This window comes from Buteo buteo, chromosome 23 (genome assembly GCF_964188355.1).
Source record: "Buteo buteo chromosome 23, bButBut1.hap1.1, whole genome shotgun sequence".
Taxonomy (NCBI): domain Eukaryota; kingdom Metazoa; phylum Chordata; class Aves; order Accipitriformes; family Accipitridae; genus Buteo; species Buteo buteo.
In genome coordinates this window covers 11796062-11817665 of record NC_134193.1, presented here as the reverse complement: position 1 = coordinate 11817665, position 21604 = coordinate 11796062, and the positions used below count along the sequence as shown (strand labels likewise).

The 21604-nt window shown below is 53.1% G+C and overlaps 1 protein-coding gene across 10 annotated transcripts in view; it reads left to right on the top strand.

Moving 5' to 3' along the window:
- The first annotated feature begins 1438 nt into the window (after positions 1 to 1438).
- The window catches only part of GRIN1 (glutamate ionotropic receptor NMDA type subunit 1), a 38537-nt gene continuing 18371 nt past the window's right edge, over positions 1439 to 21604 (top strand). For 7 of the 10 annotated variants that reach the window (XM_075056128.1, XM_075056126.1, XM_075056122.1 and 4 more), the window contains exons 1-9: positions 1439 to 1696; positions 4998 to 5132; positions 12607 to 12783; positions 17346 to 17408; positions 18162 to 18262; positions 18845 to 18966; positions 19500 to 19674; positions 21235 to 21379; positions 21479 to 21562. In XM_075056128.1, the coding sequence (XP_074912229.1) occupies positions 1439 to 1696; positions 4998 to 5132; positions 12607 to 12783; positions 17346 to 17408; positions 18162 to 18262; positions 18845 to 18966; positions 19500 to 19674; positions 21235 to 21379; positions 21479 to 21562 (1260 nt within the window). The remainder of the gene's footprint in view (positions 1697 to 4997; positions 5133 to 12606; positions 12784 to 17345; positions 17409 to 18161; positions 18263 to 18844; positions 18967 to 19499; positions 19675 to 21234; positions 21380 to 21478; positions 21563 to 21604) is intronic. The other 3 variants (XM_075056129.1, XM_075056127.1, XM_075056124.1) reach the window with 1 other exon arrangement.

The following is a 21604-nucleotide window of genomic DNA, read 5'->3' as shown; positions in this document are numbered from 1 at the left end:
ATTCTGCTTCAACTCACGTTGCAAGCAAGCACAGAGGTGGGCTGCGGCAATACCCTAGAAATGGCTGCTGTAAAAATATCTCTGGTGATTTTTCTTCTGCAGTGCTCACCCTGCTCTCATCTTGGCTGGCATACAGTGGGCTGGCTGATGGCATTTGTCCCATGCAGTTACAAAGAAAAACCCTGTCGGTATCTGCAACCCCTTTGTTTTTTCAAAAAAGGCCAAAGTGGCAGCTCTGGGGAGCAATGTGCTGTTCTGGCCACCTCACCCCTCTGGCCCTGGAATGGGAGAGACATGGTCCAGGAGTGAAACTCAATCCCTTTCAGCTATGGAGCTGGACTGTCCTCCAGGTGTTGGCCACTAGCTGCTATGCCTCCATTTCCTTTGGGGAGGCTGATAGTAGCCCAGGGGCAGGTGGATAAAGAGAACCCCAAGAAATCTCCTCGACAGACAAATCTTAAGGCCATACATAGCCCGGAGTAATGTGGTGAATTTAATGGAGGAAAATGGCCGGTTGCCCTGTGAGCTAATGTCTGGAAGAGTGGTGGCTCTGTCTGGAGGGACAGAATGAAGCCAAGGAACCAGGCTGAGTGTCTGCTTAACATCTCTGCCCAAGCTGACCCTTGTGTTGGTCAAGGGAGGGTTCTCCAGCACTAGAGTGAACATAGACCCCAATGGCGTTCGTGTCACAAGCAACTGTCCCCAGGCAGGGCTGGGGAAGTGTGTTGTTCAGAGATGCTGCATAACTGGGAATGTTTGTTCTGGAGAACAAATCCTGAAGACCCTGGTTTACCCCCAGTCTGGTGTGATTACGCCTGGGGAAGACACTGGCTTACCCAACACCTGGTGTGATTACTTCTCCCGAAGCAAGGGGAACACCCAGACCTCAAACGGGCAGCGCGGGCGAAAAGGGCGGAGCAGGACCCCCGGGAGACGCTCTCCGCTGCGGCCGGAGGCTCAGCCCCAGACGACCTCCGCACCTCCCGCCCCAGCGACGCTTCCGAGCGGCGCGGGAGCCGGACCCCAGCCCCGCAGCCTCCCTCCCCGGCCACCCGCCGTGTCCAGCCGGGCAGGCAGCGGGACTCCCTCCCGCCGATCCCGCACCAGCGCCCAGCGCGCCGGGCGGGGCACTGCCGCAGCGCCCGGGGCCAACGGGGGGTCCCGCCCGCGCTCCGCCGGGGGGCCGGGGGCGGGCCGGGGGGAGGGCGCTGCGGCAGCGCGGGGCCGGCGGAGCGGGAGGAGCCGCCGGCGGAGCGGAGCGGAGCGGAGCGGAGCGGGCGGTTCAGCACCAGGGAGAGCGCCCCGCGCCGCACCGCACCGCGCCGCGCCGCGCCGCGCCGGGCCGGGCCCCGCATGGGGCCGCGCTGAGCGGGGCCGGCGGCCCCTCGGCGGCGGGGCGCGGGCGGGGGGGGCCCGGCGGGCTCCGGGCCGCCCGTGGATGAGCACCATGCGGCTGCTGCTGCTCGCCCTGCTCTTCTCCTCCTCCTTCGCCCGCGCCGGCTGCGACCCCAAGATCGTCAACATCGGCGCGGTGCTGAGCACCAAGAAGCACGAGCAGATCTTCCGCGAGGCGGTGAACCAGGCCAACAAGCGGCACGGCACCTGGAAGCTCCAGCTCAACGCCACCTCGGTCACGCACAAGCCCAACGCCATCCAGATGGCCCTCTCCGTCTGCGAGGACCTCATCTCCAGCCAGGTACCCCGGGCCGGCGACTTCCCCCGCCGCCGCCGTCGCCGCCGCCGCCGCCGCCGCCGGGCACCCCCCCAGCCCCGTCCCCGGAGGGCGCCGAGCCGCCGCCCCCGCGGCCGCAGCGAGCCCGGCCCCGCGGCGCCCCGCGGCCGCCCCCGGGGCTCGGGGCGGGCAGAGCCGCGGCGAGCGGGGTCCTGCCCCGGGGCCCCGGGGCGCCGCTGCCCGCATTGCAGCCTTTATGTAAGCGCGGCCGGGCTGTACGCTCCCCCGCCCGGGCACCCGCCCGCGCCCCGGGGCACCCACGGGCTCACACGCGCGCCCCGGGGTGCACACGGGCTCACGCACACAGAGCGGGTGTGCGGACATGCCCACCCAGCAGCACGCGTGCGGAGAGCGACATGCATGCACACATACATACACCGTGCGCAGACACGCAGCACGGGCGCGCGCGGGCGCACACAGAGCTACATGTGCACAGGCCGTGTGCACGCGTGGGCAGCCACACACCGTGGGTAGATGTGGGCACGGGGAGCGCCACGCGCGCACACACACTGTGTGCTCGTGTTATCGCTGTGGGAATGCCCATGGGCTGCACTGCATGCACACACACATGCCGTGTGCGCACACGCATCGCTGTGCAAACACGGGCACACACAGAACACTGCGTGTCTACACCCGCACCACGGTGTGACCACGCGCTGTGCCACATGCATACACGCATCCATGTGCACGCATGAGCACGAGCTGTGCCAGGCACACACACGCACTGCCACACAAACACACCCCACTGCGTGCACTACAAGCGCGCGCACACACACAAATACACAATGCTTCATGTACACACACACACCTGCACATCATCCCAGGTCATACACTTGCATGACTGTGCACCACAGCTGCACACACCCCCAACCGCACACAGCACTATGCCCCCCCCAGCACCACACAATACATGAAACAGGCACACAAGCACATCCACTGTACACGCACACGAGACACAGGCACACACAGAGAGAGACTGCAGATGCATAGACACAGCAAGCACACACCCGCACAGACACAGAGCCATGGGCTCACACACAGTGCGTGCTGTGCATGTGTGCCTGCACACACAAGCACAGCGCGCTCCTCCTTCCTGTCTACATGGGTCACTCTCAGCGCACACAAGGGAGCAGTCCAAAACTGTAGCAGTGGTGGGTGCAGCCTGGGTAGCCTGTGGCCCCTCCATCTCCCCTGCATGTGCTCTGGGTGCTGAGCCCAGCTAACCAGCCCCCATTCCCCCCACTTGGGGCCATCAGGTGGGCAGACAGTCAGGTACAAACCCACCCCCACCTCAAACACACCCATGCACATGCAAAAAGTGTACACAGACCCATGCATAGGAAAAAACGCCCGCACCATGGAGACTCACATACGCCAACACGCACACATAAATGCATGTATGCACCCAGGCACACACAAAGCCAGCGAGGGCGGAGGGATCTGGAGGGGCCAGAGGTGCACAGCAGAGCAGAGCTGACATGTTCACAGCTCAGCTTTCCAATGTGGAGTTGGAGGATGGCTGGAGACATCCCTCGGGATGCTGGCAGAGCCAGGGCGGGAAGCACAGCACAGGCTGTAAAAGATACCCCCTGCCCAGCAGGGAGCATGGAGAAGGCTCAACTGGGTCCCTCGCTGAGCTGAAGCTCCATTTAAGCAACCCAGCTGATGGATGCCTGTGTCCATGCCGCCTCTAAGCCTTGTCCCCATGGCAAACCCCATGGACCCCTGGGCCTTTGCAGGGTTGCAGGCGCTGGCACATCCCTGTGTGAGCGGTGGGACGCGGGGGAGCACCTAAGCTGGGGTGCAGAGGGGGCTGCGGGTGCTGGGGGCTGCGGGGGCTGGGGGTGGCCACGCTGTCCCAACATGCAGGGGTTCTCCCAGCCCCATGGCCCCAGCGTGGGGCACAGCCACCCTCGGTCCTCGCTCACTGGCGCTGTGCCCAAGCAGGGGTCTGCGAGGGAGAGAAAGGGCTAGGAGCCTGAATGTGCAAAATGGCTCCTGTTGGTCAGCTGCTGTGCGGTGCAGCACAGCGCAGCCCTCGCCCCCACACAGCCCCCAGCCTCTCCCCCCAGTGCCTGGTCCTGCCCAAGGCCCATATCCCAGCCCTGTGGGGTGCAGATCATCACCCACCCCTCATTTCATCATGGCACTGGGCTCCTCTGCATAGGGCACTCCCATCCTCCTGCCTCTACAGGTGACCTCCCCAAACCCTTCTCCAGTAATTCCTTCCTTCTCCCACGGTAGGGTCTCCGACCCCTGCCCCAGCTTGCTCTGCAACCTCAGCTTGCTCCCACCCAACACCAGGCAGGATCTTCCCTCTTCCCACCCAGTCCCCAGGTCCCCTTCCCCAGGCCCGCTTCGTCTTCCTCTGCTGTCCTAGGAAGCTGCCCCTCCAGCCTGGGGGCAGAGCACATCCTGGGGCTTGGGCAGATGCTTGGGGGAGGAATAAGTATTATTTCCTCCCAGCCATCAAAGTCCTTGCACTGATTCACCCTAGCTGGAAGCCTGTCACCAGATGGGGACATTCCTTGTACTGTGAAAGGGCATTAGTGTAACAAAGGATCCCCCAGGGATTACCCAGCTCCTTCCTCTCCCTTTTACACAAAATAGGATCCTGCTGGAGACCAAAATTCCAGCCCTGCAAATACAGCAGGATCTTGCCAAGATCCTCCTTCCCCATTTCAGTATAACCCAGATCCCCTGCACCCCATTCCCATTGCCCCAGTGTGCTGAGGGCAGATCCTGGCTCCTGCCCCCCCCCACCTCCCCCCGGCTTTCTCATTTCTCTGTGTGCTCAGGGCCAGATGGCTGATTTGCTCTGTGGCTCTGCACTCCTTCTCCTGCCCGGAGTCCCAGCTGACCACTTTGTTTGTAATAGTCCTCAGAGGGGAATTACAACCGAGTATTAAATGTGTGGTTAAAGAAATCGCATTACACAGTGTGACTGTAAGGGAGATGTTTCCCTTTAATCTGCAATCCATGAAAGTTATTAGTTTAGCGAGCGGAGCAGCTAGGCACGGCATTTCCATTAAGATATAACCCTGAGCAGACCCATCACTTCTGCGCGGGCTGCAGCCCGAGCCGTGGCACAGCACCCCTCACTCCCCGGCGCAGTCCTTGCTTTGCCGTTTCTGATTATTTGAATGCCATTATCGTGTTAACATGGGGCTGTTTAACATTGCAGAAAAGAAAAGGAAAATAATCACACTCAATGGCCAATGTGCTCCTGTGAAATAATGTTTGTGTCGTGTATCCTGTCCTACAGGTCTATGCAATATTAGTTAGTCACCCTCCTGCTCCCAACGATCACCTAACACCAACACCCGTATCATACACAGCTGGCTTCTACAGGATCCCTGTCATTGGTCTGACAACACGCATGTCTATATATTCTGATAAGGTAACTGATGCATGTTTCTAGTCTAGTACCTCATACATATGGTGTAAATCAAGAGTGCCCATCAGGAGGGTTAATGATGTCTACACTACCCTGCCTATCTATCTGTCTGTCCATCCATCCTCTCCAGTTAAACCTGCAGCTCCCTCTTTCTCTCTCCTGCATTCCCTGGTACATTATTTTTTCGCAGCTGCCAGTGTTGACCTACATAGTGCTGGATGATTTCTGCAGCGTTTCTCTGCCAGGCTGCTGGGCTCACTGCTCTTCAGCCAAGGCAAATGCACAAACCAGCTCCTGCCCTGCTCACTAGTGACAGCTGGGGGGTCCTGGGTGCTCCCTGGATGCAGGGGGCCTGCAGAGGGGCAGGAAGATCGTAGTGGAGCCTGTACATCAGGCTGGAGCTCTCTGGGGCTTGAAGGTTGTTTGGTTGCATTCACTTCCCTGGGTTTATGTGATATTGGTAGGGAAGATAATAGAATTGATTAACAAGTTATCCTGAGGCTTTAAAAAACATTCAGTCCAGCCAGCACTCAAGACAGACGTTCAAATTCCAGTGTCTCAAACCACTCCCTGCTGTCCCTGTGAAAACATGGAGACTTTCAGGCTGGATGAGGTCCTGCTGTGTGCGGGGGCTGGGAGCAATGCCCTGGCCTGGGCAATGAGATCCTGCCCTGCCCAGCTCTTCCACTGGGCGCTCAGCTCACAACCTGTCTTGCAAAGACACTTCAGGATTAGTAAAAGCAAAAGGAGGAGCAGAGCCAGGTGGACCACATGCCATTGAAGCCTTGGTGAAGCTTTTTGTCCAGGTGCACGAGCTTAGGGGGTGAGATCAGGCCTGTTTCGAAGCACGAATCAGCCTTTGCTTGGAAAATGTGAATATTCACAAATGCAAATGTTCAGTGCAAAAATAGTCACTCCACCTACATGCTAAATGAAGTCAAATTTCAGGAGGGAGGAGCAGAGGCTCGCAGAGATGCAGCCCACAGGACTGCGCGGCTGGAGCAGCAGCAGGTCTTGGCATCTCCCACCAGGTAAAACCATGGGAGGACAACCAGCAAGCCAAGACCACAGCAGTGACAGCAACAGTGGCTGCCGGGGGCTGGGGACCCGCATGCCCCAGCAGGGTCCCATCAGGCACTGTCAGAAGGAAAAGGGATGATAATAGAGCTGGCAGACTGAAGGAGAGGGCAGGCAGCAGGTAGGAAATGTGCAGGGTGAATTTGGTTCATGTTGCCAGGGGGAGGAGTTGGGTCTGATCAGCAATGTCACCAGGAGGGACCTTGTCACAGTGCACAAGATGACGGGAAGAGGAGACCCCGCATGCTATCAGTCCAGCTTAATCTCAGCACATCCATGCTCACCAAAGCAAATTGGCCGCCTTTTCCATAGCATGACCTTGTGCTGAACTTGTGTGCTCACTCTGAGGGGGAGGGAGCTTCTCCAGCAGACTCTGCTTCAGCCATTTTTTTCCTATTTAAAACATGTTTTCTGCCAAAGTGGCTCATAAAAACTACCTGGCTCACTTCAGAGGTGGAGGAGCAACCCACTGCGGCAGCAGCAACCCACTGCAGTGGCAGGGAGATGCTCCCCACTGAACATTTAGGGGTGTTGGGCAGGTTCAGGGCTGTGGGGTGCACTCACCTGGCAGAGACTTGGGCAGGGAGGCCACACAGCATGTCTCACCCCTCCAAGTGCTCCTGCCTGGCTGGCTTCATGCTCAGCCTCCTTCCCACCAAAGCAGGCAAGGGCTGGAGGACTTTGAGCTCTATGCAGGGAGGGGAGTTGCAGGCAGGAGATGGGGCAAAGGCAGGGACTGAGTGGGTAGAGGAGCAAGGACATTGAATAGTGGAGTGGCAAGAGCTGGAGATGACAGCAAAGGTGGGATTGGAGTGGAGGACAGCAGAGCAAAGGCGTGTGAAGGCATGGGACAGGACAGTGCAAGACTTTGCGCACCCCATGCAGGACAGACTGGCTGGTGCAACATGGGGACATTCAGCTGGTTCCCTTTTTGGTTTCCAGTGATCAGCTTGCTTTTTTTCTTTTTTTAATTCAGGAAATTGTATCTTTCAGTTTAGTTTCTATGGAAACAAGCTTGTAAAATCACTTTGTGTATATGCCCAATTGGTTTTGAAGGCATCAGCCAGTTTTAGCTAAATTTCACAGGGGATTGAACTCTCAGAGTTAATTATGTTCCTCCCAAGGCTAAGCTGGCAGGGAGGGAAAGGTGTGGGCCTCAGCACAGACAGGTTTTCCCTGTACCTTTTGATGCTCTCAGAGCATCTTCAGTCAAGCACAACGGTCCATGAGCTATAGCTAGTCTTTCAACAAAGACACCTGAGGGAAGCAAGCTTTATTGCTCCCAGTATTCAAAGAACTATTAGTTCTAGAAATGGTATTGCAGCTATCAAGCTGAGCACTCTGGCTTGGCAGCCTCTGTTTGGACTCCTTATGCCTACATCTTATGAAATCATTACCTGTTTCTTCACTGAGATCCTCACATCACTCAGCATAGTCCCACCTGCATGGTGAGGGGGTGTCTGAAATCCCAAGTCACCTCTGAGTGAGGTGAGCAGGGAACTGCAGGAGGAGAGAGGAGGGTCTCACAGTAAAGGCAGCAGAGCGGTACCCATCGCTGTGGTATCCGTCACTATGGAGAGCCCTTCATGGTCTCCTCATGGACTGAGCATTTTAAAAGTCACTCTCTCACCTTCTCACGCTGGGGCCCCTGAAGAGACAGGCTGGACTATTGCTCTGGTGCTTCTGTTCCCCATGTGTCATTGCGGGTATTTATATCTCCTTTGCATCTCAGCCGAAAAAATGAGATGACATTGACATCTTGAAAATATGGGAAATATGAAATGACACTGAGAGTGTGAGAGTGAAGCTCGTGGGCAAATGCACAGCTCAGGAGCTGGGAAGGTCTGGTGCCGTTCATCACCACCACTTGGAACCACACCTACGTGATGGAGATGAAGGGACATGCTGGGTGCCCCGAGGTGCAGAGCCCACACCATGTCCCTGTCAAAGAGGCAGTGAAGCGGAGGATCAAGGGTGGCTCTTAACTGACACCTGCTCTGCTGCTGAAAGAGATGGAAAATGGAATTTAGTCATTCTGCACTTGGAGAGCCATTTCAGTGTCCAGCACCTGGTCCTGGTAGTTGAAATGAGGTCTCTCTCTCTCTCTCTCTCTCCAGCCTGGGCCTGGGGATAGCTTTTCCCTCTGGTTCCTTGCCTCAGTATAACCACTCCATGGAAGTGGGGAGAAAAGTGATTCCCCTTGACCAGGGTCAGGGTCAGGACTCCTTCACTGGCACCTGCAAGAAGCGACTGGAGAGGCTGGTTAACACAGCGTAGAGACGTTTGCCCCGGGAAGGGGTTTCACAGCCACCACCAAGCAGCACAGCCGTCAGCAGGGGCTGCCTGCATTGCATCAGAGCAGGCGGGGAGGTTCTGCACACTGAAGTCAGTGCTGATGGCAGTGATGGAGCCCAACCATCCCAGCAGAGGAGAGCTCTTCACAGGCTCTCAGGATTCAAGCTGGGAGGAGAACAGAGCAGCCCCACCACTCCACAGCTGCTGCTGTGGTCCTGGGCCATTCCCCAGAGGTTGACAAGTCCTTTCCTCCACAGACTGTAGGAAAAGGCAGACGATGCATTTGCGCCTGAGCTCCCCATACGGCTGCCCCCACTAAAATCCCTCCCAGCACGTCTAAGCTATTGCAGAGTTATCTCAGCTCCCTCCCACGTCTGCAGCTATCATGCGGGGCAGTGGGCAGGCTGCTTTCTGGTGGGGCTAAGCGACATGCGTGCTGACTGGCGGGCAGGCTGAACAGAACAGGGAACAGAGCAGCCCAGACTCCTTCCATGGAGACACTGGCCAGGGCTTCTTTTTCACACCCAGCTGATGATTTTTGCTAAATTACCAGGAACTTTATACATTGGAATCTCTGTCAATCTCCTTGAAACTGCCCAGACAGCTCAGTTTTGGAGTGCACTGCTAGAAGGTGGGTTGACCACATTATTTCCTTAGGTAATCAAACAAAAGCACATTGTTTCCTCAGGCTGGTAGGAAAAATTACTCTGTCAGCCATGGACCATGAGCTATGATGAACCTTTCAGCAGACAGAGGTAAAGAAGATAGCAATCCTTTTACTCACGGATGTGTACATGGTCCTTATGTGGACACACGTGCACTGCCTGGTGGCCCATGCCTGCACAACCCCTATACATGTGCACATCCCCTATGTACACAAACTCCAGCGATAGGCACCCACACATGCACTCTCCCCCAGGCATGGCATGGCCAGGCCATGTGCAGACTCTTTGTGCACAGCTATTCAAACACCCAAGCATGGTCCCGGTGTGGGTACATGCACACACATGCTTTCTGCATGTACATGCCCACATTTATGGATGCAGAGAGTCCTTGCTTTCACACACACACACACACATATGATCTACTCGAACTTAGCTCCTCTTCATATGTACTTGTATCAACCAAGTCAGTACCACTAATAATTTGCAGTTCCTAAGAGTTCTGACCTAGCACATGTCCCGAACCTCATAACCACACTCACTCCCAGTGCATCTAGGCTCCAGCCCCATGGGTTTCTGCTGAGCTAATTCCACTTGAAAGCCTGAATTCCATCCCAACCTGTATTTACTTACTTTTTGTAGAAATAGAATTAAGTGAGGAAGCCCAGGGCTGAGCACACAGGTTTTGGTGGGTTATAGGAAGATAATGCAGGAAGCTGCTCCTTGGCTTGGGGTTGCTGTCAGCAATTTCCATGCTCACATCCCAGCACTCCTGGCAAGCGGCAGGCACCCTCAGAGGAGAGCAAATGATGTGAATCCTGCAAAACATAGTACAAGGCCAACAGTTGATTTGTAATTAGGAGCATTTTTTTTTCTGTGTGCCTGATCTGAGGGGAGCGGGTTATGACCCATGACAGCTCAGAGTTTGACCACTTGTAGCAGTACATCAGGGACGGTGCTGACGAGTGGTGCAGCTGAAATGAGTTAACATAATGTGCCTGTTGTCTCACAGAGGCTGTGTTAAAAAATCAGGTCTTTATAACAATTATTTCTCTAAAACTGGGCTAACTATGGTGCATAAATTGTTGCATCCACACACTTTGCAGTACAGCCCCATGTAACCATGTGCTGCATAGCCAGGAAAGCTCTGTGCTGGGTTTCAGAGGGATTTGTCACTGCGTATGCTGTGATAGGGGTTATCAAATCGCACAAAACCTGATTCCCAACTGCCTCTGCATATCACAAATTGGACTTTTTAACCTTTGGGGGACTCTACTTTCATTTTTTCTGCCAACCTTTGGGCCCTGCAGGGAAGTTCAGGAGTCCCAGGTGCTTCAGAAGCTGAGCACAGAATATGAATGCTTATCCTAAAATCCAGAATCAGCATTTACAATTAGTTATTCTTCATTATCCTATTTAATAACTAAAATTCTGTAATCTGAGAGCTGACATACCATCATAGCAAGTCCATGACCCTTTTAACACCACCTCAGAAAGCAAATTTGCCTGAACTGTTAAACCAAGTTGCTCTCCAACAACTTTGCAGTGAAATTTGTTCATCTGACGTAGGGATATGTATTTACAACACTTAAGAAGGCGATGACCAGTTTAAACAGCATTTTTGCAAGCTAGTTGGGAAACTAGAAAATAATTTGATGCAATATATTGAAATTTCAAAGATGTTTTCATTTCAAACAGGGATTGAAAGAATTTTGAGTTAGAATTTTGGGGTTTTTAGCCTTTTTTTTTTTTTTTTACTATTAGCTATTCTGTTCTTTTTTCATTTCTTTCCTCTTTTCTGATTTTTTTCCATTTTCATTTTTCCTGGATTTCCTTAAACCAGTTAAAAATGCTCAGGGATTAAAAATTAAAAATGCTTAGACCCATCTTCTGTGCCCCTGGCCCGAGCTGTGGAGCTGGACCTGGAAATACCTGGGCACTTCTGCTGACTCCAAAGAGAGGTTGAGCACCATGTTGGTGTGGAGACCATAGCTGTCCTTGCATTGTTTGTCCCTGTGGGGCTTCTTCCTGATCCTGTTGATTAGTACTGGGCTTGTGGGGTGAGCTGCATTTCTCCTGCTCTTCATGTAATTGGGAATGTTTGTATCAGTCATACAAAACTGCAGCTCTGAGACGCTTGTTACAGCTCTCCTGATTCATTTCCTCCTTCGATTGAACATCCACAGTTCTTCTCAGTCTCTTCGGTAATTAGGAAATGTTTCCAGTGCTTTGACGTTTTTGCTGCTGCCTCTGTCATTTCTGTGTTTTGGGCCAGGGCAGCAGAAAGGACCTCCTGTCCCAGTGCAGACAGACCTGACCATGACAGCGGTTTTGCCCTATTTTTTATATGTTGCATGGTTCGGTTTGACTTTACCACTGTGTTGAGTGTGAGGAAAAGGCGTTATCTGGTCTGCCTGTTCCTCCTGTGTGGGTCCATGGTGGACACGATGTCTTTTCCCTTCCAGCATGAATTACTTTGGCCCACTCAGGACTATTATTTCTGACCTGTGCTGGGGCTGGTCTCTGGATGAGCAGGTATGGACAAGCCCTGTTTGGTCCAGAGGACCATCTCAGCCCTAAAAAAAGAAATATTATGGTGCTTTCCTTTTTGTCCTCTCCTGTTCAGACTTCTGCCTCCCTTTAGCATATAGCTGGTTTGTCAAGGAGCATCCATGCTGAGCATAAGCACTTTCATTTTCTAATATTTGACTCCAGGGCCTTTTTGAAAAGCTGCATTTTTTTGAAACCTCTTTGTCTGCTACAGCTTTTGGTCCAATTGCTCCCCTAAGAGTGCTGTACTTAATTAGCCTGGAATTGCTATTGGTCAATCATCCAACCATAATGATGTCTTTAACCAAATCTGATAGGTTAGCTGGGGCATGAGTGCAGAGCTGCCTCCTCCTGTGTGCTGCTGCAGAACAGGCTGACCTAGAAACAGCCAAACAGCATATTATAAAATTGCTTTTCTGAACTTCTATCTTGACAAATAACTAATATATACCTGCATGTACCCACAGCTGCTCCTTGTCACTCTCTGAAGGGAATTTGTTTTCTTTTTAATGTCCATTGCTCAATAATATTTTCAAAAAGTCAAGAGGAAAGGCTATATTTGCACTGAATGTTGCTGACAGTTCGTTGCTGGGTAGGCTTTTCTTCACCATGCATTTAGAGACCACAAAGCAAAAAACCCGCTTTGCCATGCGCCGAATTAACCACAGAGAGCTACAAAATCGTAGACAGGGTTTGCTTCTCAGCCAGAAGAAAGAATTGTGGGTCCCAGAGGCTAGCTCAAGTCGTGCAACCCAGAGGTCTACCAAAAATTGCTGCTCTGCCTCTTTGGCCTTGCAATCCCAGCCCTGTCCCTGCAAACCTGCCCGGTCCCTGAGACGCACCCTGGCTGACAACCCAACCAGTCTATGTTGAGCTCTTGTTCTTCCTTGCAGAGTATCCACCTGTCGTTTTTGCGCACGGTCCCACCATACTCTCACCAGGCCAACGTCTGGTTTGAGATGATGAGAGTCTTCAACTGGAATCACGTCATTCTGATAGTCAGTGACGACCACGAAGGTCGTGCTGCACAAAAGAAGCTGGAGACACTCTTGGAGGAGAGAGAGTCCAAGGTCAGTTCCTGAACATTGTCTTGTAGCTTTGTTTAAGCAACAACAACAAAACTAGAAGTCTTGGGCTGTTGTATGTATGTAGATTTCTGTATGTAAAACACCTTTTCTTTCCATTGTAACATGGCTAACATGCTTAAAGCATCAACAGTGTCTGACTAGTACCTGACAGAACTTTGTACTTTATTCATTTCACTTGCTTTGCCATGGTCAAAATCTCCTACATGTAAATCGACTACAAAATGAAGGGAAGGATAACCTGGAGCTCTGCAAATGCCTCGCCCAAGATTCCCACCTAAGGAGAGGACCAGTCGCTCAGCTTAGGGAAGCACCTGCCCCATTACAGCCACCCACGGGCCAGGCAGACCCAGCAGTGCTAATCCAACCCCGAAAAGCAGCTTCTGAATTGGCTAACTGGAGCTCACCTTAGTGGCTTAGGAGGGGCAAGGGCAGCCGGCACATTGATGCACGGAGGTATAATGCACCCTCTCTATAAAGCTGTCAGCTCTGCGGCTGCAGGCTGACGCCCCCGTTCCCATCTCCATTGAAGCACATGCCAAACGCTGCTTTCCTGACACCCCATGCTGTTACAAGAGGGCGGTTGCGGCTGGCGGGAGCAGCTTTATCGAGGAGGTGCACTGCACCTGCACTCAGGGCCACGCAGGGGAACAGGGAGGGAGGCAGGGGAGGTCCCTGAACCTGCTAGAAATTCAGGAGGACAACCATAGACCTGCTGCCATTGAGTAAAAGGACTGAGCAAGCATTCAAGATGAGCAGGCAAGGAGAACACAGGGAGCCATTCAGCTGCAGTGCTTCAAAGGCAGGTGCCTGTCTGGAAGGCAAGGAACCACCTCCTGCCCTACGGGGTGAAGTCCCAGCATGTCCTCTTGCCCGGGGCAGGGTGAGGTCCCCTTCGGGTGGGCAGAGTCTGAGCCCATCTCCAAGTCTGCAGCAGCGTCAGGGCAGGCACCCGTTCCTGTCTGTTCCCTCCTGGGTCACAGGCAGGGACCACAACCTGCGCTTCTCCAGCCCCACCAGCAGCTGCTGGACATTTGGCAGCTGGCTGTTGAGGAGACGTGGCCATAGACACTTCTTGTACTTGGAGTTGGCAGCTGAGCTCTGAGAGACCAGAGAGAGCAGCCTGCCACTGCTCTTTGTCACCATTTGTCAAGCCACTGGAGGAACAACTTGTGCAGGGGTGCGGGCTGGCACAAACCACACTGACCAACAGACTTTTGTTTTTGGTGGTGGTTTCCAAGAATTGTCATCCTTGCTGCATCCTGGGCCATCGTGAGACACTGGTGTGCCACCAACCATGGTGGGATCCTCCTGCCTCCAAAGGCAGCTTCCCACTGGGTGACAGTGGGCTGGTATTTCTCTTCCCAGCACAGTGTCCCTCACCCAGGGAGAGTTGTGGAAAGGTTGTTCCCACTGTCAGTCTGTCATCCCTTTCCTTGCACCTTTTGATTTCCACTTTCTGTTTTCCTGCAGCTCCCGTGAATCCCCTTCTGCTACTCCCTCTCATGCCTCCACTCCCTGCTTGCTCCATGCAATACTCCCAGGCACAGGGTGTATTTCTTCTTCAGCCTGCCCATCCTACAGGAAAGATTTGATATCTGGGGCTTGAAAGATGGGGGAGGGAGGGTCTGTCCTCAGACCTGCCCTGCATTTGCACTGCATCTACAAAATGTCTTGGTGTCTCCTGGCAGCTACTAGGCCACTGCAAATGCCCTGGTCATCCTCCAGCCTGGGGCATGTGCTCCATGATGGTAGGTCACCTTGTCTTCCCTTTGGAGTGTGCTGCTGCATCTTGTTTCTTTTTCCTTTGAGGAGCTTCCTCTGGTCAAACTGACTGGTCTGACTGGTCTTGAAGGTGGTAGATACCCCTGTTGGGGCTTTCCGGTCTTCCTCAATCTCTTCTGCTGTCTAATTGCTCTTCTAATCACTTGTGTGCTGACTCTCTTCATGCAGTGATGTGATACCCTGGACCCCTCCCCAACCTCCTCAAGGGCAGCCTGGGCCTTGGGGAGGGAGCAGGCAGGAGACCTGCTCTTGACCTCTTTGAGGCTTGGATCACAGCCTCTGAGGACCTGGGGGATCTGCTATGGGTCACTTGCCCACCAGAGCTCTTGGATCTGAGCATGGCTTGTCCCCTGGAGTCTGCACTGGCCCTGAGTGCCACTCAGGCACCATTGCATGGATTTCCACTTCAAGTAGGTGTTCAGAGCTCAGCACCCAGGCCAGGCTAGCCAGCCCTGGCCCACCGCACGTGCTGGCCTTGTCTTATGTCTGTCTGCAGTAACTGTCAGCCTGGAGCAACTGCTTCATGCCAGTACAACTCTGCTCATTCATTTGGGCAGGCCACCATCGCACCAGTGCTGCTGGGGTTCAGGAGGGAGTGCCAGATGCTGTGAAAATTAGTTTGTCCAAGTCAGAGGTGGCAGGTCCCTGGTATGCTGGCTCCTCTTCTCTGGGACAGTGTTGCTCATGAAAATGGTAATTTTTGCAGTGAATGCTGGAGAATGTGGTGGAAAGTGAATTTTGAATTTGTGCGTGCCTGTGTGAAACACGGGCTGAGGAGCAGGGAAAGGCTGCAGGACGATATGGGAAAACGGGAAAGAGAGGAGACATTACTGGTCTAGTTCTCACAATAGAGATAGTGACAGGGATGGGCAGAGGTGATCAGGTGCCATCAGGTCCAGCTTTGCTGCACCCAAGACTCTGCTTCACTTTGCTGACCAGCTTGGGTCAAGGTGCCAGCACATCCTGGGCACACAAGGGAATTTGTGGCTGGAGGCTGCAAGATGGATGACCAAGTTTCTGGCTAAATTGATGGTGCCTGAGGAAAAGTGGCCAATATCTCATCACTGGAGAATATTCATGCTGTCCTGCTGCACCTGTGCTCTCCTTGGAGGCACTTGTTACTCCAGGTCTCACTGCGATCTGAGCAGCCTCTAAGAAGCCATCTCAGAAAGCCTCACCGTGGATGCCATCAGAAGTGAAGGTAGACCTGGGCTCCAGGCAGATTTTGCCTCCTCAGATACTTTTCCTTGCAAGGACCCAACTTCTTTGAGCAATGAAAAATCTGTCAGGCTGTGTCCAAGGAGAAGAAAGATTACACAACTGCACAGAAAGGAGACCTGGCAAAATGTCCTGCCAAAGACTGGTCTGAGTGCTCAGGAAGAGGCAAGCTATTTAGTATGGAAAGCAAGATGCAGAGAAAAAACCTGACTGCCTAAGGAACAACCTGGGAACACGAGCCCTTGCATTACGGGGGTGCAGAGGGTCAGGTTCCTGGCAGGGATCAGTTGCCATTGCCATAAGATGCTGCGAAATGGAGATCGGGATAGAGCCGTGTCCCGTACCCCATAAACACAGATCAGGGATGCCCAGCTGGGGCAAGATGGGGCCAAGAAGAAGAGGTCAGACTATGTCCCACCAAAACCAGCCAAGCACTATCCTGCAGGCACTACCAGGTTGATGTGACCTGATAGTAGCCTGACCACAGGGACTGCTCCCAGGAAGATCCACAGGGCTCTGTGCACGCTGCTGCAGGGTCAAGGCTCCTGAGATCAGAGGCTGTTGACCCTTAGCATGCTGCTTGGAGGAGAGGAAACTTCCAGAAGAGGTTTCATGCCCCTGGCTCCTTTGGGGCCAAGAAGCAGAAGTGGTTCAGGCAGGAGACAAGGGGAGGAGCAGGCTATCTGCTCCAGTCTGTTATCTGCAGGGTCAGTGCACGTTGAGCCACCTGCCCCTAGTCCAGGTGAGATGCTCTGGCCAGCAGCATGGAGACCACCAAGCAGTGAACCCCACTAGCCACGTGTAGAGCCAGGTTATGGGCACCGTGGTCTCCAGCAGCTGCACCTCCCAGGGCCACCCGTGTGCCCTCGGCCCTCCCCAAGCACCAGGTAAAAGCTGCAATGTCATCCCATGATCACCATTGCTTCATATCGCCACGCTTTGAGCCAACACGGGACATAGAGAGCTTTTTCTTTCTCTTTTGGATGGCAACAGAGCTCCAAAAAGCTGCTCCCTCCTTGCAGGGGGTGAGAAGTTCAGCTGAGACACCTCACTTGCTGTGAACTCTCTTAGGGTGAACAGGATTGTAATGATAATAGTGACAGTAGTAATGCTAATACTCTTAACTGTAACAGTTTGCATTTATCCAGCACTTTCTGTACACAGCATTTTGTCCGTTACTTCCACAGTAATTCCATGGAAATCCCACCACTTAGGCCCTTAGACATGCATAGATTGTTTCTGAGTTTAAGATAAAAATTTCTTGCTGAAGAATTCCCCAGTCCCACAAGGGAAATGCAACTGCATCGCAACAGCTGTGAGACTCAGGCTTGCTCTAACCGATACGGCTTTGCACCTTGACGCTCCCGTGAGAGCTGAGGCACTCTCTCCTGATAGTGGTTTTTGCGAGCTCCAGCGTTATAGAGACCCTTTAGCAAACAGTGGAGGAGGAGGTGGATGTTGGATTGCTTTACTACACGTCATTTTCAACTGTTTATAATATTCTTCTGTGTCTACATATTTTCTCTGTGCACATTATTCATCAGAGTAAAAAAAGGAACTATGAAAACCTCGACCAACTTTCCTATGACAACAAGCGAGGACCCAAGGTATATATGCATGGAAATGCACGCCGCCCACCAACCTAACTAGCAAATGAAAAATAGCAACAGCCACCAGAAAAATAAAAAAGAAAAAAAAAAGAGAGAAAGAGAAAAAAAGAAAAGAAAAGAAAGAAAAAAAAAAAAAAGATCCATGACTATGTTTCTTGGTAGCACGTTTTTATGTTGAGATAGTTTGGTTTGGACTTGAGAATGGAAACCTAGCCAGCTGACCCTGGAAGGATTTCTTTTTGAAACATGCATGTGAACCAGTAATTAACTTGCAAGTTTTTTTTTTTTTGAAAAGTTGAACCAACCCCCTTTCCTCCCCAAAGGAAACGGTTCCTTGGTGTAAGTTGCTCACTTTTACTCCCAAAGGTTAACCCTGTGCAATATGTTTTTTTCATTTCCCATGTTTTTGAAAAACAACACTCGTTTGAGTTTTCAATTGCATTTCAAAGCCTTTTTCTCTTTCCTGTACAATGCACGCCTCTTTTTGGGTCTTGATTGACTTCAGTTTGCATGCACAGTGCAAAAAAAAAAACAAAACCAAAAAGCCAAAACGTTAAAAGAGAAAGGAAGGAAGGAAAGAAAGAAAAGAAAGAAAAGAAAAGAAAAAAGAAAAAAGTAGCTATAACCAACTTTATTTAGCAGACTTTTGTGCAGTTTAATGAATTCTCTTGACCCTTTTCTAGATAGCATGGCTCTCACAAGCAGTCCTGGGGCTCCCGCACTAACCAACTTTGCTCACACTAATCACAGGCTGAGAAAGTCCTTCAGTTTGACCCTGGAACCAAAAATGTGACGTCGCTGCTGCTGGAGGCTAAGGAGCTGGAGGCTCGAGTCATCATCCTTTCTGCCAGGTAAGGCAGAGCTGTCCCTTCCCCTCCCTGCTCTGATTTCCTCATTCTCCCCTTTGCAGCACTGCTGAGCACTGGAGGCAGTGCAGATTTGGGGCATGTCATCCTTTCAAGGAGCAAGGGAGAAAACCCACATAAAGCCCCGTGTGCCAAGGAGGTAGTGGATGCTGTGCTGTGTGTGCTGCTGGCCAGAGAGCTTGCAATCATGAACATGGTTGAGATGTCTGGCAGTCTTGCAAAGCATTAGCAGCTGCAGAAGCAGCAATAGTTACTGAGGATGTATCCTGATCCACCTGTGAAGGAGGGGAGTCTTATTGCCCCCATGCCTACAGCCGATGAGCAATAAGGAATGGGCCAGATTTGCAGATGCGCAGCAGTTCTGGGTGCTGTGGGATTAGATGAAGCTGAGAGAAAGGGTCCCATCACACCAAGGAATTAGCCATTGCCCAGGAGAATCAGTTATAAGAGAAGGGCTGCCTGGGGACATGTTTTCCCTGGCCCTGCCACCCTCTCGGGGTCCTATACGGGGGAAAGGGGCCATCCGGCACCTGGAGCCACATTGCCGTTCCCTTCTTCTCGTTGCAGTGAGGATGATGCGGCCACGGTGTACAGATCAGCAGCCATGCTCAATATGACGGGCTCCGGCTACGTGTGGCTGGTGGGGGAACGGGAGATATCGGGCAATGCCCTGCGTTACGCCCCTGATGGTAGGCACCCACCGGAGGCGCCCGCCCTGCTGTCAGCCAGGCTTGGAGGAGCCTGCTCAGAGCTGGGATGAGCAGCGCCTGCCCTCCCGGGGACCCCTTGGGCTGGGGGAACGCGATGCCATGGTGGTCCCAAGTGAGTGGAGGGTCCCACACATTGCTCTCCGCTCCCTTTGCCTGCATGGAGAGACAGCAGCCTTGGCCACACTGCCGTGCCCCAAATCCAGCTTGCCAGGGCTTTGCAAGATGACTGTCACCTGGGGGAAAGGCTTGGGCAAGGGGAGGGGGATGGAGCATGGGGTGTCAGCAGTCCACCTAGCTGTCCCCAGTCCCCATCCAGCAGGCAGGACAGTTCCAGCCCAGCACCACTACAGCTGCATGCCCTACCTGAAGCTCAGGCAACTCCCCAACTGCATCCGAGGGTTCCTTAGCCCCATAACCGCGTGCTTGCTGGCCCCCCAGCCCTGCGCATGGGAGTAATGCCGGAGCAGCCAGTGTGCCCTGCTGACCTGCCTCCTCCCCTCTGCTCGTGGCAGGAGTGATCGGTTTGCAGCTCATCAACGGAAAGAACGAGTCAGCCCACATCAGTGACGCTGTTGCAGTGGTGGCCCAGGCTGTGCATGACTTGTTTGAGAAGGAGAATATCACAGACCCGCCACGGGGCTGCGTGGGCAACACCAACATCTGGAAGACGGGACCCCTATTCAAGAGGTATTTGGGGAAGGGTCCTGCTGGAGGGAGCAGAGGACCTCCTGGGGGAGAGCTGGAAAAGGTGGGAGCATGTGGAAAAGAGAAGCATGCTAGCTTTGTTCAAAGTATCCATCGCTAGAGCTTTGGGGCACGTGGCACAGGATTGCTTGGACTCTCCTGCATGATTCGGATGTGAGGGCTACATCTCTCCTAGAAAACTAGCCAGGACACGGGCTCAGGCACTGGGGCCCAGTTTGTCCAGGCTGTTTAGGCATCATCCTGGTACCTGGCACCATTTTGGTCCATGCCAACCCACGCTCTCCTACACAATGCTTGGGCAGCTGGGATCCGTGTGGGCAGGGAATGACTCTACGAGGAAGAAATATGGGGGCCATGATCTCCTCTAGTCTGGATCTTAATTCTGTGGGTGGAAGAGAGGAGAAAGGGGATTTTCTGCTGAATCAGGGTAAGGGGATATTTCTGTCAAATTGGAGCTCAGTGCTGCGGACATGTTTCTTGCTGAACATTTCACGACTGCGGCATGGGTCAGCGTGCTGCAAGCAGGACTTGGGGGCAAGAGATCTCCATGCATGGGACAGGCTGCTGTGTGCTGTAGCAAACACTGGTGCTGTGTTTTTGGGTGGTGGGGTCTCAGCAGATCAGAGCATGTGTGTATTGGGTCTCGCTGCTGTGCGCAGTGTGATCGGCAGATGCTGCATGCATTCCCCAGAACACAGTCTTTGTGCTGCGTGGGGTTTTGTGCTGCGTCACTGCAGATGCTGGAGCCACAAGGGCCACTTCTGCAGGCTGGATCTTGGTAAAGCAACAATTTACTTTGCAGCATGGCTCCCTGTGTGGGAGGGCTGCTCTCTGCAGCGTGTAGCCTGGCACGAGGGTTTTGCTTTTGGCAGTTGGATCAGGGGATGCTCTCTGCAGACATGGACGTGGTGTCTGTGGGATGCCTTTTCCGTAGATCTGGTTTCTGTTGAGCATGAGACCTGCAAAGCCTGAAGATTATTTTAGAAAAATTTCTGGCATCCTCTGCAGTGACATGATCTTTGGCATGAGCTATTTGAAGTTGCTCTCTATGGTGCACTGCCAGTGGCTCAGGCAATTCTTCTGTGTCTTCACTATCGCCTTTCCAGGGTTTGGAGGGCTGGTTCTCCCCTTGATGGTGTATGTGCATGCCTGGGGCACTACCCAGGCTGTGATGGGCTGGTGCCAGACAGAAGCACCGGGAGCAGTGGCATGGACACAGCTCCCAAGGGATCCCCAGAGGAAGGTGTCTTTGGGTGCTGTGGGACAGATCATTCCTTAAGGGAATGGGACTGATCTGCTGAAAAACAAGGGGCAATGACAACAGGTATGGTAGTGCAACATTTCGGAAACTGACTCCATCCACCAGGAGAGGATGACCACAGGTCTATGAACAGGCCATAGGTAGCCTTGACTGGACTTCTATAGGGTAGTGGGCATATGGCAGGCAACTGAGGAAAACATTTGCCTTTCTGATGCCTTCTTAGGTGTCCCAATGGTGACAGGAGGTTTTCTAGGTTGGCCCTGCTCTGTTTCTCTCCACAGGGTGTTGATGTCCTCCAAGTACTCGGAGGGTGTCACTGGACGGGTGGAGTTCAACGAGGATGGGGACAGGAAGTTTGCCAACTACAGTATCATGAACCTGCAGAATCGGAAACTGGTCCAAGTTGGGATTTACAATGGCAGCCACGTACGTAGAGGCCTGAAAAGGTTGGGTAGGAGGGATGTGTGTGCTGGGGTGTCTACCTATGGCCTCATGTCTATCTCCTTCCTCTGGGATTGACCACAGGTCTTGACCAATGACCGGAAGATTATCTGGCCAGGGGGAGAAACCGAGAAACCTCAAGGCTATCAGATGTCAACCAAGTTGAAGGTAACAGCAAATGGCATTAGGGGGTGGCAGCTCTCCTCAGCT